This window comes from Periplaneta americana, chromosome 16 (genome assembly GCF_040183065.1).
Source record: "Periplaneta americana isolate PAMFEO1 chromosome 16, P.americana_PAMFEO1_priV1, whole genome shotgun sequence".
Lineage (NCBI taxonomy): Eukaryota > Metazoa > Arthropoda > Insecta > Blattodea > Blattidae > Periplaneta > Periplaneta americana.
Genome location: NC_091132.1, coordinates 82,640,357 through 82,659,399, shown reverse-complemented (window position 1 = coordinate 82,659,399; position 19,043 = coordinate 82,640,357). Strand labels below are relative to the sequence as shown.

The window sequence follows — 19,043 nt, the reverse complement described above, 5'->3', positions numbered from 1 at the left end:
TTAACAAAACACTGCCTGTGTAAGACATTACATTAGGCCTATATTGTAAACATATATTTGCTATGATGTGGTCGAGAAACTAACAATTATTATTTATCCGCTTCCATATCACATAATATACACCTGTAAAATAAAAACACGTACCTAATGTTTTACTTTGAAATATAAGTAGGCCTACCATGCATTAGCTTATCACAGCTGTAGTATGAAATAAACATCACATGCATGAATTAGTCATGTAATAGAACTCAGGTCTAGTGTACAGAACATCTTGCCTATTGATTCATTATTATTATTATTATTATTATTATTATTATTATTATTATTATTATTATTATTATCATCATTATCATTATTATTGACTCCGTTAAATGTTGTCTTACAACTTTTTTACGCAAAGTCGTGTTGTACTGGTAACTTTAAGCTATGTGCTGACATCTGCTCTTTATGTAATACTTTCTTTTATTGGGTTATTTAACGACGCTGTATCAACTACTAGATTATTTAACATCAGTGGTATTGATGATAGTGAGATGGTAGGATTTGCCAAGATGAGGCCAAGGATTCGGCATAAATTACCTGACATTTGCTTTATGGTTGGGGATATCGGAAAAAATCCAACCAGGTAATCAGCCCAAGCGGGAATTGAACCCGCGCTCAAGCACGACTCCGGATCGGCAGGCAGTAGCCCACTGAGCTACGCCAGTAGCTCTTTATGTACTTCTATGGTCGGTTGAACAAGTTGATTCTTGGGAGGAATCTGGGATCCATTTTCTAAAATATGTTCCTATAAGTATAGAAAGATTGTAAAAGTGTTCTACTGTTAAATTACATTGTTTTCACACGATGTAAGAGTGGGTGGTAATATGCCATTGAACTGTCAACATCTGTATAATCGCTCTTTTACTTAAGTGGCATATTTCTATAATTTCAGATGATGGTATGACAAGAGTCCCATTATTCTTTCGTTAAAAAAAATAAAATAGATTTTGTTTACTGCTGGTACGTACCATAAATGAGTCTTTCGATTTATTACACCATATTTTCTTAGTGATTTAACAACTAAGCCAGCAATGCATACAATCACATTTTCACAATATTTTTGTCATTGAGAATGATGTAAGAATGAGGGAATTGCAATCAATGTCTGCAGTTGAAAGTTCTAAAGAGTCATATCGCCTCTGATTCTCAAAACACTGAGGATTATTATTACAGTGTGTTAGGTGTTTGGAAATTGGGTATATAGGTATGTTTTTTAGCGGACATCTCTCTTTTTGTAATATAATTTAAATAAATTATTTACGTATTTTATATAAAATAACACAAGTAAAAATATTCCATGTAGCCTACTCGGTCATAGGAAATAGAAATAAACTAATGTCTATTTATGAGCAATATAAGGCGTTTATATTTAAAGCAATGCTTAGTTACAGTATTTAGATTTACTTCTGTTATTTTACATTAGAAAATACATAAATAAGTTTAGTTATATTACAGTGAAGGGGGATGTCCTCTAAGAAAATGCCTATATACCCAAAGGTGTTTTCTAGACTCCGAATGCTTTATAGAAACAATTATTCCTGCTCCCCAAACATGGCGTCGCGTGAACCTGCGCAAGAGGTTTCAAATAAATTTGTAGACGACACCAGCGCCAATTGTGTGTCTAGATATATAACTACAACGTCTTTGATTCTTCCCCCCCCCCCCCATAAATGTACATTTATTTAAGTACCAGGTCACAAAATGGACCCATGCCTTTTACAAGATGTATATGTAATATAATACATGATTCAGTATAAAAATACAATTTACATTCAAACACTTTCACCAAGAGTGAAGTGTTTTACAAGAAATCATTAATTCATTGAACACGAGAAATTACTAAGCTATTGAGCAGTGGATTTGGATGTGTTCTTACAGATTTTATAAATTTGTTTCTGGCATTTTGAATATAATCACTAAATAACATTATATTTAGTGACTCATGTAGTTGACAGTTACTGATATCATAGTCTGCTCCTGTGATTGTCCTACATACTGATCTTTGTATTCCATCCAGTCTTTAATATGACGTATATGAGTATTTGACCAAATTTCACAGGCATATAACATATATGAACGGATCAGACAATTGTGTAATAAAACTTTGACTTTAAGAGAGATGCGACTTTTGAAGAGAAGATATAGCAGCATGAAACGTTGAAAAGCTCTGTCTGTGTTTAAATTGATATGTTGTCTGTAAGTCAGTCTTCTATCAATATAAACGCCAAGATATTTTACAGCTGAATTAAAAGGTATGTGTTGTTGTTGAACTGCGAGTAACTGCCTGTGACTTAGTTCCATTAATCTTTATTCGCCATTTTGTAGACCATTGTGTAAGTAAATCAAGAGCTGTTTGCATTTGTTGACAGGCGAAAATAATATTATAATGTCTTGTGTAGAGAACTTTGTCATCTGCATAAAGCATATGTAAGCAGTCATTTCTTTGGAAGATCTTGTACATGAATGGAGTACAAAGTTGGTCCCAGAACTGATCCTTGAGGAATCCCAGCTTCAGTGACTCGAGAACTTAAATTGATGATCCACACCGAACACTGAAGGTTCTGTTGTATAAGTAGGCTATTTAGCAATGAATTGAATATAGACATTAGGTATGTTAAGTTTAAGAAGTTTATATAAAAACCCATCATGCCAGATGGTGTCAAAAGCTTGCTCAACGTGAAGAAAAGTAGCAACAGTATGCTGTTGATTATCGAAGCCATCGTGAATATAAGACAACGTCTTTGATTCTATGTATGCAATATAACAACGTTATCTGGTTATCTATAATCTATCTTCAAGCATACACTTGCACGCATTTCAAACTGATACTTTTCCAGAGTTATGGGAGAATATCAATCAGTTTTGAACGATCTAAATATATTATATTATAATGTAATAAGAAGTAACTTTACTGTTATAGCTACCCACTTAAAAAAATAAATCGGCGAGAAAATGAATAAATATAAATAGTACACTTAAAAATCCCTAAACAGTTTATTACAGGTGACAGATATCACGTGCTCATTTACAGTCTTCCCCAATTTTAAAACAATGAGCCATGATGACCGGAGTTAAACAGAAATTGTTGTTTGTGTGTGAGATTGTATAAGAATTTTTCTTATTAGCATTCCATTGGAAACAAAACATAGAGTAAAAATAAATAATGGACATAATATATCCATTTGCTAATATGATTTTTATAAAATAACTGATGTATCATGAAACTATTCCACATTTGAATTTATATATTGAAGTATTAAAAATTGATAACATTTTAAAATGCTTATGGAAAAGAAAAATACAGGTATTCAGCTACTCAGTATACATAAGAAACAGTGTACCGGTAATTGTTATTGAAAATTTTTCACCTTATGGCTTATCTTGCCATGGAATGATTCTTTGTACAGAATCTGACGAAGCTCCTGCACTGAAATTGGCCTAAATTTGTGACTCTGAATAAGCTGTCACGGTTATTTTGACTGCCATTGCATATGGTGGTAGTGGTGGTGGTTACGATTTACATTTTTTTTTATTCAGAAAAATCGAACTGCTAGTTGTAAAGTTATTAGAAGAACACATACACAGCTTGTTGAATGTATGTTACATGTTTCATTCCTTTTGTAAGGAAAATAGACATAACATAGAAATGAGAGAAGTGGAAATTGGAAGATAAATGGAGAATTCTGTTCGAGAGTTATAGGCCTAGTGTACGTGTTTAAATAAATATATATTTTTTTCCCAGTTGTCTTAAGACATTACTGGTCTTCTCTTCTGGCAGTGGCATATGTATGACCCACTTCTCAGGTTAGGGTGCCTGAAAGGCGGAGTTACGTTGCCCCTATAGCTATGATATGGTAGGGATGATCATGATTATGTAGCGCCAGGAGAGGTTGTATAAATAGATATGAAATTATCTTAACTACTTGACTAATTACTATGTGGTACTAGTCACAACCTAAACAAATTCTTATTTTTTCTCTGATATAATTTTTTTTCATGTCATATACACGATTATTCTATAGTAAAAAGGAAATTTTGTCATTTTCAGATTTTCTGGAAGCCCAACAGGGTCTACTAAGAGATCCAGCACATGAACTGAGAGCAAAATGCTTGCATGCTTTGCAGCTAGCATTGGAGACAAAACGGAGCAAGTTTGTGGCTTATGGTCTCTCTGGCCTCCATGTGAGTAATTTTTGGCATATATTATGGGTTGTCAGTATAGTTTCGTAGTTCCAAAAATGTTTGATAACATACATTATCGTGTGTAGAATGGACCTTGGATATGAGAAATTTCTTTACTAATTAGCAGGACTGCGAAGTGTTGATTTAAATACGAAAATACACAGAGTTGCTATGAATACTGGTCCCACTCCAACCTCTATCTAACAAAATCTGTTGTCGATGTTGAGTGGTTGTATGCTGATGTACAGACAGGTCCATGCATGCTTCCCTATGCAGACCAATCTCACTCCGCTTAGCTTCCTCAGGCAAGGCACTTCGCAATACAGTCATTAAGCTGACAGAACATTACTAGCTGGGGCAGATCTTCGGTCTTGGTCTTCGTAGGAACTCTCTGTAGTGTTATACCTATAGCATTAAACAGAATAATAAGACACTATCACATAAACAACAGCTAGAAGAAATAAAACAAGTAGAAACTGTAACAAACAGTATATCAATTTAGATATTGTTGGTGTAGTCAGAACAACTAATATATAGCTATCTGCGTTGAAAGTTTCAGAAATCTATTTAACTTGTATTTTTTGAAGAGATAATTGACTCAAAAATGTAGACCTGCATTACTTTAATTTGATTCCTTTCTTCAATGAATTTACCGAGAAAGAAATTAATTATGCATATTTTGTTGAGGATGGCTCCACTGCACATACCACTAATTATTCAGTGATTGCAATTCATATATTATTTGGTGATCACTAGAACTAGGGTATGTATCCACTGAAGAAATCAAGTTACCTACTACGCTCATAGTTATGCGTGAAGTCATACATCACAAACTGACTCAGGGCTGTATGACGCAGTACAGACTGTTCTGAACTGTAAAACACTCTGACCTTTGCTTTGTAATTTCTACTCAAAATTCTTTTATTGAATTATTTATTTCCTTTTATTATTTAAGTGCAGTGATCTAAGCAAAAACTTAGTGTAGAATTAGTGATGATAATTCCATGTTTAATTCATTTGCACTCATTTAAATTGCAGAAACTTCTATAATTATTTTTCATCTCCTTTGTTAGCTCTGTATGCCGGTAACCATCGGGGCATCTTGTTTTGTCCATTTCATCCACTCCTTTCGATCTTGGCTCATTCTCTTCATCTCCATCTTAGTTTTCCCACGTTTCATTCCAACTTTTTCTATTCTATCCTCCCATTTGTTTCTCGGTTGTCCTCTTCATACTCTACCCTCTACCCGCATTTTCATCACTTGCTTCGCTTTCCTGTCCTCACTCATTCTATTCACATGTCCAAACCACTTCAACTCACGCTCCTCTACCACCTTACAAATTGCCTTTTTTTTGTTTTACCTCGTTTCGTATTCTCTTATTGCATATCCTGTCTCTTCTAGTTTTTCTCATTATTCCTCTCAAATATTTCATCTTTATAGCTTGGAATTTTCTGAGATTCTTATCCTGGAGTGGTAAGCTTTCTGTGCCGTACAACATGATGGGAACAAGGATGGAGTTGTAAAGCTGTGTTGTAGTTTTTATGCTGATTTCTCTCATTTGATAATATGCTGAGGCTTTATAATTATTTTTCAAAGGAATAAAATAAATATGATAACTTGATTCAGACTTTTGTATTCGACAGATATCGGAGGAGTATAAGGGTACAGTACATCAATTATTCATAGATTTCAAAAAGGTATATGATTCGGTTTAGAGAGAAGTTTTATATAATATTCGTATTGAATTTGGTGTTCCCAAGAAACTAGTTCGATTAATTAAAATGTGTCTCAGTGAAACTTACAGCAGAGTTCGTATAGGCCACTTTCTATCCGTTGCTTTTCCAGTTCACTGTGGACTAAAGCAAGGAGATGCACTATCACCTTTACTTTTTAACTTCGCTCTAGAATATGCCATTAGGAAAGTTCAGGATTACAGACAGGGTTTGGAATTGAATGGGTTATATCAGCCTCTTGTCTATGTGGATGACGTGAATTTGTTAGGAGAAAATCCAGACCCATTAGGGAAAACACGGAAATTTTACTTGAAGCAAGTAAAGCGAAGGTTTGGAAGTAAATCCTAAAAAGAGATAGTATATGATTATGTCTCCTAACCAGAATATTGTACGAAATGGAAATATAAAAATTGAAGATTTATCCTTCGAAGAGGTGAAAAAATTCAAATATCTTGGAGCAACAGTAACAAATATAAATGACACTGGGGAGGAAATTAAACGCAGAATAAATGTGGGAAATGTGTGTTATTATTCGGTTGAGAAGATTTTGTCATCTAGTCTGCTGTCAAAAATTGTAAAACAGTTATATTACCAGTTGTTCTGTATGGTTATGAAACTTGAACTCTGAATTTGAGAGAGGAACAGAGATTAAGGGTGTTTGAGAATAAGGTTCTTAGGAAAATATTTGGGGCTGAGAGGGATGAAGCTACAGGAGAATGGAGAAAGTTACACAACGCAGAACTGCACATATTGCATTCTTCAGCTGACATAGGTCTAATTAGGAATATTAAATCCAGACGTTTGAGATGGACAGGGCATGTAACATGTATTGGCGAATCCCGAAATGCATATAGAGTGTTAGTTGGGAGACCAAAGGGAAAAAGGCCTTTGAGGAGGCCGAGGCATAGATGGAAGGATAATATTAAAATGGATTTGAGGGAGGTGGGATATGATGATAGAGATTGAATTATTCTTACACAGTATAGGGACTGATGGTGGGCTTATGAGAAGGTGGCAATGAACCTGCAGATTCCATAAAAGCCATTTGTAAGTAAGTAAGTAACTTTATGTGCAAATGTTTGGGGAGTCTAGAAATGAAAGAAAGGAAGTTCAGATATAAATATTTCTTTTAAATGTCGCCATTTGCTTACATCAGTTAGCATATATTGCAAGAATAAGCAGTAACTTCTGTAAATGGATTGAATTCAAACTTTGCCTTCTTTATTGTTCCATGATCAGAAACTTGTTCGAGATGATCGCTTCCAGTCAAACTTCGAGCCAGAAGATGACTCATTGTGGTTGCCATCACAGCTGTTGCATGCAATGAGTTCAATTCTGACTCAGTCTGATGACACTCAAGTCGATATGCTCAAGGTAAAAATTCTTTTATTTGTATGAAGTATTTATTGCATAGGAATTGAAATTAATAGGGCATAATTCACTTTTTTCATTGTTTTCTGAAATGCATTTACATACGTACAGTTGGCATGTAGTTTTAGGGTTGAAATGATAACACAGTTTTTGTTACCTATTTACTCCATGCTGTTACCAGAAATTAAATCCAATACTCATTACTTTTCTAATAAGTAAACATTTTTAGGACTAAAATCTATTGTAAAATTGTCAAATACCGCTTTTCCATATATTGTAACATGTGACTTGATTAACTGAAATATCGAAGTCAAATGTTTAATGCATTGAAACATTAAAATTGAGCTACATTACAAAATTGAGTTACATGTTTAGTATGTTTTCATGTTTTCAAAAGGCAATATTAATTTTACTAATTTCTGCCTTTTGTATGGCCTTTTGTTCTTTTTATGTTTCGAATTAGTAGAAAATGTTCCTAACGAAATTTTTATTCTACATAAAGATTAATTTTTGGTCCTACAGAATATATCTGTTATGATAACAATTGATACTAGAGGAGAAAAATTCGCTCCGACGCCGGGGATCGAACCCGGGTCCTTGGTTCTATGTGCCAAGTGCTGTCACCATTGAGCTATGCCGAAGTTTAATCCACAGCACCGGATCGAATCCCTCTCATCCAGTGTTTTTCCCTTTGTGGCCTGACTCCAAGTTGGACATGTATGTTGACATTTATATTAAGTCAACTGCCATTATAAAAGGAGCGCACTCAATTGGGTGACTTGGTGGCCAGGATTCCACAGTAATATGCACTTTTGTACGAAGAATCTACGTAAAGATTAATTTTTGGTCCTACAGAATATATCTGTTATGGTAACAATTGATATTGCCCAACAGTGTATATTACTGTGGAATCCTGGCCACCAAGTCACTCAATTGAGTGTGCTCCTTGTATAATGGCAGTTGACTTAATATAAATGTCAACATACATGTCGAACTTGGAGTTAGGCCACAAAAGGAAAAACACTGGAGGAGAGGCATTCAATCCAGTGCTGTGGATTGAACTTCGGCGTAGCTCAATGGTGAGCGTGCTTGGTACGTAGAACCAAGGATCCGGGTTCGATCCCTGGTGCCGGAGCGAATTTTTCTCCTCTAATATTAATTGTTACCATAACAGATATATTCTGTAGGACCAAAAATTGATCTTTACGTAGATTCTTCGCTCAACAGTGCATATTACTGTGGAATCCTGCCACGAAGTCACTCAATTGAGTGTGCTCCTTGTACAATGGCAGATTTGATTTAATAGAATGTCAACATACATGTCGAATTTGGAGTCAGGCCACAAAGGGAAAAACACTGGAGGAGAGGAATTCGATCCGGTGCTGTGGATTGAACTTCGGCATAGCTCAATGGTGAGAGCGCTTGGTATGTAGAACCAATGACCCGGGTTCGATTCCTGGCGCTGGAGCGAATTTTTCTTCTCTAATATCAATTGAAATTTTTATTGTTTACATGAACATAATTAAGAAGAGAGAATAGACTATACACAAATTTAGCAAATCAGTGCAGATTTTAATTAAAAGGAAACATTGAAAAGTATTTTTGTTGCTATCAACTACATCCTGAAAGTAGCTTCTGGAACTCTCTGTCATGTTATATTGTTCGTGTGTACAAAGGTGCTCCTTAATGTGGCCTGTAGCAACTATTGGACAATGAATGGAAGGATCATCATCCAGATATTGACTACATGTAGTGAAGCACACGAGACAGGAAACCAAGCAGTGAGGACAGCTGCTCAGGCAGCCACCAGTCAGACATTGAGATCATTTTGTAATTTTCTTGGTAAGTTGGCACGAGGATGTGTGTTAGGTTAACAGAAGGCTTCTTTGTTCTCTTACATATGTTAAATGTAAGTAAATAGACAAACCAGTGACTCATGGAGTGAATGAATAAATAAAAAAGTGGATAACAAATATAAATAAGTGAATGAATGAGTAAATACAAAATAAACAAATAAAGTAAGCAAGAAGGTTGAGCGAGGAAGCAAGCAAGATTGAGAAAACTTGAGCAAACAAACAAATACAGTATATGAATCAGTGGTGGACGGTGGGTTTAAAAGTTGAGGAGGGAGTATGCATTTCATGTACCGGTATTAAAAATTATCTAGGCCTGTCATGTACCTCATTACCAAGTGCTGAATTTTTATGTTTTAAGAAACAACAATTTGGTTTTCCAATCTATGTTTTAGGATTTTAAATCTTATATTTATGAATTTATAGGATTTTACAGGGAAAAAATAAAAATAAACAACCTATTGTTAATATATTACAATACTGCTATATTCAAATATCCGTTATTATATACCTAACATTATGAATCTAAAAAGTAACCTGATGATTCACGTGGTGATGATGGTATGTTTTATGGAACTATTTACCAATATTAATACATATTGATAGTCTTTTATGTCTACAATGCTGTATCTTTATTAAATTATTACATTCACAAACCACTCATTTAAGTAGTGTTCTTAATATGAATTAAGTCTCTTTAGGCCATTTTGAGTCCTAACCTACGAATTAGGTCTTATTAGGTCACATTAAATTGAAGAATGTTATTCGTTGCTACATAAAACGAATGAGAAAAGCAATATTTCGAGAGAAACGAGATAGGTTCGAACCTAAGATCCGGGACTTGCTAATTACTCTTACATAGCTTACTTATACTCGACTATCCTCTTTCTTCGCAAACCAATCAATTAGATCACACCATACTGAACAACTATTACTAGAAGAAGCTAGAGACAAATCTGCATTTGTTTCTAAAATATCAATAGGCCTATATTTAATAAACTGTATAAAATAAATATATCTCCTAACACAAAAGAAAAAATAACAGGAACAACTGCAAACAAGAGAAAAATCTATCAAAATAAAAGACAATTTTTACACAGGAAAAGAGAAGTAACAACACATGACTCAATTTTTTAAAACCAAGAAGAAAGAAAGAGAGAGAGCTTGCCAATACAGCCGAACATAGCCGACATCAGCCGTGACTAGCAGTATAGTTGTCAGCGGTGAATAGGACAGCTCCAAATTCGGCTTCTTTCGCGCGTTATAGTTAAGTTTAAACACTCCGCTAACCAGCTATCTTATTGGTTGAACTGCTGTTGTCATGGTTATCAGGGAATAGAGTGATGTATTTGACTCCTATCTCTCACTACAGGCTGCTAGATATCGACTATACAGGTTACAGCGCTGTTATTTTTTGGTACGAATTATTTGTACTATCTACAGTATAGTGAGCGGACATCACCAACTGGATGTGGTCGACTTGATGTAACTTACATCTTAATCTTAGTAAAATTAATATAAAACGAGAAATGTCCGTCATTTGCTATAACTTATCTATGATTTTAATTCAGCTGGAATTAATATTGTCATATTGTATTCTGGTAAAGTAGCAGGGGAGGCATGGATTGATCGAGTTCATGCTTAGTTTCATTCTACCAAATCTGATTAGGATTCTTAAAATCAGGGAACTATGTTGGGTGGGGTATTGTGGCAAGAATACAATGAACCAGGAATGTATATAAAATAGATATTGGCAGAAATAAAGAGAAATGACTAATATTATGAATATGAAGTTGGAACATAACATTGTAAAGCGTGTCAGGGAAATGAATTGTTAATTTATTGACTATATAACATTCATTTAGAATATTATTTTGTTCACACCTGTGGAGTAACGGTTAGTGCATCTGATTGCGAAACCAGATGGTCTGGGTTCGAATCCCAGTGGGACAATTACCTGGTTGAGGTTTTTTCCAGGGTTTTCCCTCAATCCAATATGAGCAAATACTGGATCACTATTGATGCTGGACCCCAGACACATTTCACTGGCATTATCACTTTCATTTCATTCAGATGCTAAATAACCTGAGATGTTGATACAGTGTCGTAAAATAGAACCCATTAAAAATAAAAAAAAATATATATATTATTTTAATAGTGTAAGATTTAGAATTTTGTTGCAAATTACGTACTTATTCTTATTTATTGCTGTGAACTGAAAAATCTCCAGGGCTTTGATATGTAAAATACTGTAAAACATTCATTGTCCTTTGCTTGTATCTTTTTCTTTTTTTTTTTAGTTAACTAGATGATGACGAAATACCAAATTTGTGGATTGTTACATGTGATAGAGAGCTTAAATAATCTCTAAACAGTATATTGTTTTTATCGAAATTGTTGAAAAATAGAAATGAAAAGAGTAAATACAGAATTATTCTAGGACTAGATGAAGGTAAAATCCATAAGTGTGAGAGGGTGATGTTGAAATGGATTAAAGAGCTGTGAAAATGTGTCCTAGTTTAATCTATCTGAAAATTGTTTGCATATAACATTATCTTTTCTTTTTAGAGCGTAATGAATTTTCTTTATGCTCTGGGTGATTATAGAGGAAGAGTCTCAGGAGCTGGATAAAAGTCTCAGGCGGACTGGTGCCAACTGTGAGGGAGGATCAGGTGTTTCATGCTTCAATGAAGTAATTCCTATCTTGCAATTTATCTGTAGTAAAATGGACGAAGCACAAGCGTGAGTATTAAGTTAAACTTATTATTTTTGCAAAAGGAAGCTGTTAAAAGAATATATATTTCGAAGTGATATAGTGTTAAAAATTATTGTGTAATCAAGCTGTAAAATATATATTCTTTTTCGGCAGTAAATCACCATGGCATGCAACATAGGCCATCAACTCATCAACTTCTTGAAAAGAAATAGTTACGGAGTTTTTTTTTTTTTAATTTATTGAGTATACCCCAACGAGTGTAACTCATATGTAGGGCTATACAAGAACACATACCTATGTTGTACAATGTAATTTAAAAAGTCATAAAACTACAGTCTGTGGAAAACAAACAATATCTCAAGAATTTATTAAAGAAAGAAAGCAAAATAAGAAGAAATAATAAGATAATATAAAGTTTTGGGCAGAAAGAAGAAAAAGTTTGAAACCATGAAATAAATAAATCAACTGAGAATTAAAATATATAATCTTCCCAAAAACGTATTTTTAAACAGTTCTTAAAACACCAGCAATTTGGTAGAATTCTGTATTCTAAAGGAAGTTGGTTAAAAGTTGTTATTAAAAATGCTTAATTCGTTTCGTTTCATAAGTTACTGAGCTATGCTGAAAAAAAAAATTCTTTTTGTCTTGTTAAATAAGTATTTATTCAACTGAAATATAATATTACTACTGTATATTAAATTGTAAAGTACTGTCTTCATGTTTCGAAGGTTTTTGTTATGTTTTCGTGGCTGGCTATGCTGAATAAGATTATCTTGTGTTTTTCAGTGGTACGTTCAAGAAAATGTCAGATTAGAACCTTAAGATATACTGTAATTACTGTTTGTTCAGTTTTTTTCTTGTATACCCATCTTACCACAGTTTTCACCCCATTTCGCAGATTCTGAGCAACCTTTGTGGTTGTAATAGCATTAATATGTTACAGTAAAACTTCGTTTATATGTTTCACACACGTTTTTCACACTCATTCGTTTTTTCTGAGGTCCCAACAAAATTCCAATACTTTCCTTGTTAATGTATTTCGGATATACATTTCTCGTTTATTCGTTTTTTACACTTATACAATCGCATTTTAAATCCTAGGAGATACGAAACACCATTTATATTTCCTAAATCCAATTTTGTTTGAAATTAGCATTGCTGTCAAAATGTAAGAACGTGAAAATACAGCATGTGTTCATTGTGGTCCTCTTTGAAATTTGTAGAAATTCGAAGTTGCCCATGCTTATCTCCAAAAATATTGTGCTCTTCAATGACGCTGTTACTGCTTTAGAAACAGTGAAACGTTTTGTAACACATTATGATTTAACTGAACAAATTATGGAACAGTCATCACAATCTGAGAGCATTATTTATTCTTTAGGAAGAAGCAGTCCAAAATAACGAACTTTTCTGTAAAATAATCGCATGTTAAAATATAAACTCTTTCTTAATACAACAATTTAAAAACATTACAGTTGTATTAAGAAAGATTTTAAGATCATTTATATTTTAAGTATTTTAAAACACTGGTAAGAATCGAAGTAACTATTAAGAAATCGTAAAAATATAATCACATATTATTAAATGAAGATTGCACAGGAAGAACAGTGTACGTAAGTCAATTTCGTGAAATATTCTGGATTGGAGTTTGAAATGTAATATATCAGCCATCTTTGGCTCTAAGCACCAAGTAACTAGGATTTTATACAAAATTAATCCTACATTTTTCAAGAATATGTGTTATGAAATTGAGTTCTTTATTATAGACTCAAATATGGCTTAACTATGAAGTTCTAAATTTCTCTTGTGAAAAATTTATTAAATTGACTTAACTCGTTTTCATCATATAGTTTTCAATTGCTATTTCAAATGTTATTAAAATAAATGCTATTTTCTCACTTATGTGTTTGTTTCTTCAGACTCCCATAAAAAAGTATAAATGAAGTTTTACTCCATTTTTATTGTTGTTGTTATTATTATTATTATTATTATTATTATTATTATTATTATTATTATTATTATTATTATTATATTGTTGTTGTTATCTAATGCCGGGCTTTGGCAATGAAGCCATTAGCGTTCTTGCTCTCCAATATTTCTCTGTGGTGGATCCATCAGGTAGAACTTCACACTTAATTAGCATAAGTGTAACCGTTTTTTAAGTGGGCACCAATTTTTTGTTTGTAATGGTGGTTACATCACCCACTCACGTAAACCCCCAGTATGACTGGAGGGCCACACCTGTCGTTGGTTAATGGGTCCATTGGACCTGGCCAGGAGGAGTTTTAGAGTCCACCGACCTTTCTCACAAGCACCACTTGTGGAACATTTCTACGCCATGGCAGGCCAGCGTAAGAGATGAAATAGCATTTCCTCTATTTCTGATGGTGTGGTTATACCGCCATTACTCGGTCCCCAGAGCCTCATTTGTAAAAGCAGGTTGCACAACGAGCAGGTTGAGGTTGGGTTTTGGATAGGAGAGGTCATGGAATGCACTTCAATATCCCTTGCATCCCTTATTATTATTATTATTATTATTATTATTATTATTATTATTATTATTATTATTATTATTATTATTGGCTGATGTGATCATGGCAATGATAATGCTATTGTCCCGTCGCTCTAATTTCCGGCAGCCAATCACATTACAGGTCGGCTACATTTAAACGTGTGCGTCTTGTGATTCGCTGATGAAGAAGTTACGCATTTCCTAAGGCTCGATAAACACTTAATATAATCGCCCGCCATTTTGGCTCTTTCATTTGCATTCGTAGAAAGCACACGAGGACTTTATTTGCCGCTCAATTATTTGCTGAATTACAGTGCGTTTGATTTATTATCATAGGAGCTACGACATGATAATGTTTAATGGTGTGGCAAGTAGATCTCTCGTCTAGTAGCTCGGCAACGAAAGAGCAAAAATGGCGAATGATACTACCTACCTAGACTTTATAGAGCCTTGACTTCCTAAGACGTAAGCAAAGAGGAGAAGTCACGCCGGGAATAACAGCGTCGCGACTATAGTAGTATTGGTGCTATAAATTATTATGAAATAGGAGTGAAATTTGTTTGCTTGTTCGGTGTTTCAGGGTGGGCAGGTGTGGTAATAGTGTCGTGTTCTTGTTGGAGTGTTTGCACACATTGGTGGCCAGTCTGCCTCAGCAGATTCACAACAATCACCACTTCACAGCATTCCTATGGCAGAAATTCTGTCCAGCTCTCATAGCTTTTTTGGGCTCTCCTCGTGTGGATAAGCATATTGTGTCACGAGGTCAGGCTGCAGCAGGAGAAGGAGGAGAGGTGCAAGGCCGAGGATCTGGGTGTCTTGCTTCAGCCCCAAGCTTCAACAGTTCAGAAGCGAAGACTGTTTATAGGTTTGTTCAATTCTATTCTGCATTATTATTTCAGCTGAGAATATGACATGTGTGGCTGTGTTAAGCGTTAATAGGGAATGTTTAATATAATTATTTTTTGTTCCAGTATTGGTACCCAGCTGGTACGTCTTGTTGGATGTGTTGGATCATTGAGACCTGTACTAGAATCTGTGTTTCATCGGATGCTGCTGTATCCTCCACCTCAGCATCGTCTTGAGGCTCTAAAATCGTTACGAGAGGTAAGCATTTTCAATTGTGGTTATTATTATATTACAATGTATTTTGAGAAGCTCTTCATTCCAGATGGCATATGAAATTATACAGAACTCTTGTAGAATTTTAGTCTAAACTAGCAAGGCTCCCATTTTAAACTAGAGTGATTATTAAATTAACAAAACAATTTATGGACATGTAATAAAATTGCATTTCAGTAAGAAAAACTGACACTTAATACAGTATAACCAATACTCATATTTCTGCATATTTCATATTTAACTTCAGGAAAATTGATCATTAAATTTTCCATACGTAGGTCTATATATGAGGTTATCTTATATTTATACTTTTGAGAAGTCTTTTCGTGTAAATTAATTATGAATATATGAACAATTCTGATTTAGAAACATTTAAAATACCAAGTTGATTGAATATAGTTTACGACTTCTTTCAGGAACTCTTTTTTTGTTTTCATATTGCTGAAAACGTTTAAAAATATTGACTGATGAACTATTAATATATTTAAATGAAATAAATACAGTAGAGCATCGACTATCCGAAACAATTGGGGATGGGGGATGTTCGGATAACTGATTTTTCGGATAACCGATCATTTACGAAAACAAATTGTACTGGTGTCATAGAAGCAGTATGAAACAAAGAAACACTGATGATAAACACAAAACTGTACATACAGTATGTATTTTGTATCACACGTCTTACAAATTTACAAATAACATAGAAAACTGACTAGTCTAGTTTGAAAAGTTCAAAATGGCCAGTAAAGTAGGCCTACAGTTAGGAAAAGAAGTCCAAACTTTTTCTTTTGCTTCAGAGCTGAGACTCGTTTTTTTTTTTTTTTTTTTTTTTGCCGCTAAATATCGCAAACAGCACTAGCAAAACTTCTACATGACATGTGTGCAAATTCAAATTTGTCGACTGGAATGCTTTCGGTTAACCGATGTTTCGGTTGATCGGTATTCAGATAAGCAATTCTCTACTGCAGCGTTTCTCAAAGTGTGTTCCCCGGAACCCCGAGGTTCCGTAAGCAACTCTTAGGGGTTCCGCCAGTTACTGATGTGAAATTATTTACTTTTTAATCTCTAAAATATAATGTTATAAAAACATGAAAAAGAATAAGAACAGAACTATAACTGTTTATTCAGCCATTCTATTGACAATTATCAGGACAACAATGGGTTCTGTTTACGTCAATCCAATCACTAATGCACATTGTTGAAATAATAATAGGTGCGCTTAAAGTAACTTAAGTGTCTGAAGCAAACACATTTTCCAACAATAATGCACAGGTGTAAATTGTATTGTGGAATTAATTGAAAATTTTGTGAAAGATATTTCGCAGAGTTGTTTTGACATTTCTTCAAGAAAGCACAGGAAACTTCTTCTGGCAAGGAAAGACCATTATTTTGAAGTTCAGGGAGAGATGTGTATTAATTTTGTGTTTCAAAGTCTATTTAATAATATCAGAAAAAAGGTCAATATTTTAAAGAAAAATTGTGCTACTTTGTCATCCCTTCTCCAAAATTGTGTAAACAGAGGGCGAGACCGCCGATCATTGCTATCTACGTCATCCTATTTTTAATACAAAGTGATACCGATCCTAACTCTACTTTTTTAATACAGAGTGACTCCAAATCATGGATCGGTGGCTTAAAACAGGATCATTAAAACAATCGACATCCAAGTGTGGCATTATAACTTCAACTATCCCTAAAAGTATGTGGGTCTAATGAAGGAGGAATGGAAACACCAGGTTTACAAAGTAGCTGCTCATCATCTGCAAATATGAAAGAGCCAACATCCAAAACACAACATGAACCTGTAATTAAAAAACGGAAATATGAGAATTACTTAGCCTTCGGTTTCATGAATGCTGAAAATTGCCCTGAATGTGTAATATGTGGCAGAAGTTTACCTAATAGTTTGATGGCACCTTCAAAATTACGTCGCCATTTTGAAACAAACCATGCTCAGTTTCATGACAAGAATATTGATTTCTTTGATAGGAAATTCACAAAAGTTCTTAGCTCAGACATCTTATGGTAGAATAGAAAAAGCAATAGAGGCATATTTTATTGTAAGCTACAGAGTGTCTCAGGCAGATGAGTCCCACATAGTAGCTGAAAAATTAATAAAACCATACGCGATTGACATGGTTAAGTGTATGATCAATGAAAAGGAGGCTAAACAGTTATCTTTCGTGTCGCTTTCAAATGACACAGTGGCTCGTCGCATTCAAAACATAGCAGCTTACGTCAAGGAAGAATTAAACCGTCGGTTCAGATCATGTCAATTTGCACTACAGATAGACGAGTCAAGTGATGTAGCAGATCTCGCAGTTGTACTAGTGTTCGTTCATTACCATTATGAAGATGCTATTGAAGATATAAATTACTATTCTGTAAACCGCTGCCAGCTGCTGTCTGAAATTTTCAGACCTGTTAGTGAGTACTTGGAAGAAAACATATGCCCTGGGACAATTATGTTCATTTCTGCACGGAAGGTGCAAAGACAATGGTTGGAAAAACAGTTGGTGCAGTATCACGCAAAAGCAATCATTGTATTTTGCACAGTCAAGCTTTGGCCACATAAAAATGCCAGTCCCTCAAAAATGTTTTTAATGAAGCAGTAAAAATCGTTAATTTTGTCATGTCCAGACCACTAAATTCAAGAATCTTCAAAATCATTTGTGAGGTCAAGGGAAGCTTTCATAAATCTCGGCTTTTCCATACAGAAGTGAGATGGATTTCTCACGGAAAAAACTTTAAGTAAACTCTTTGAACTTAGGGATGAGGTGATAGCTTTCTTCATTGATCACCATTTCGAGTTAGACGATCGTTTGAGTGACAAACAATGGCTCTTGAGATTTGCCTGTTTAGCTCACATTTTTGTCAAAATGAAGTAAATGTGTCATTGCAGGGGGAAAATGCTAATCTATTCACTGCAGCAGATAAAATCAGGGCTTTCAAGAGAAAATTGCAGTTCTGGATGAGAAGTCCAGCCGACCGTGAATTTGAAAGATTTCCTCGAGGAGAATGAAGAAACTCTCGGAGAACTTGATGAAATCAATGAAGAATTTGTAAAGCATTTGGAGGATATGCGCCACATTGTAGAGCAGTATTTTCCAGAACAGGAAAGTGAAAACAATTCTCAAAACTTGTGGGTCAAAAATCCATTTTTCATCAAAGAAAAACCTTCTTCCCACGCGTCTGAAGAATATGAAGCATTGCTGTAATTGACGTCTGATTCATCCCTGCAATCTCAGTTTAAGAATCTCCCTGTGATGCATTTTTGGCACAGCCTGAGAAGAGAGTACCCAGTGTTATCAAAGAGAGCTATTACAATTCTGCTTCCTTTTGTAAGTACTTACCTATGTGAAAATGGGTTTTCTGTGTGTATATGTCTATCAAAACTAAATACCGAAACACACTGCATGCAAGTCCAGACATGAAACTTCAGCTTTCCAGCATTAAACCCAGTAGTAAAGAAATATGCTGGTGTAAACAACAAAAACACTCGTCACTGGTCTAT

At 34.5% G+C, this 19,043-nt stretch overlaps 1 protein-coding gene across 2 annotated transcripts in view; it reads left to right on the top strand.

Annotated features, from left to right (window-relative positions):
- Positions 1-19,043, top strand: part of LOC138716537 (brefeldin A-inhibited guanine nucleotide-exchange protein 3) — a 210,775-nt gene that overhangs the window by 11,713 nt on the left and 180,019 nt on the right. For both annotated transcript variants that reach the window (XM_069849694.1, XM_069849693.1), the window contains exons 2-7: positions 4,091-4,224; positions 7,198-7,332; positions 9,006-9,171; positions 11,789-11,924; positions 14,991-15,275; positions 15,382-15,514. In XM_069849694.1, the coding sequence (XP_069705795.1) occupies positions 4,091-4,224; positions 7,198-7,332; positions 9,006-9,171; positions 11,789-11,924; positions 14,991-15,275; positions 15,382-15,514 (989 nt within the window). The remainder of the gene's footprint in view (positions 1-4,090; positions 4,225-7,197; positions 7,333-9,005; positions 9,172-11,788; positions 11,925-14,990; positions 15,276-15,381; positions 15,515-19,043) is intronic.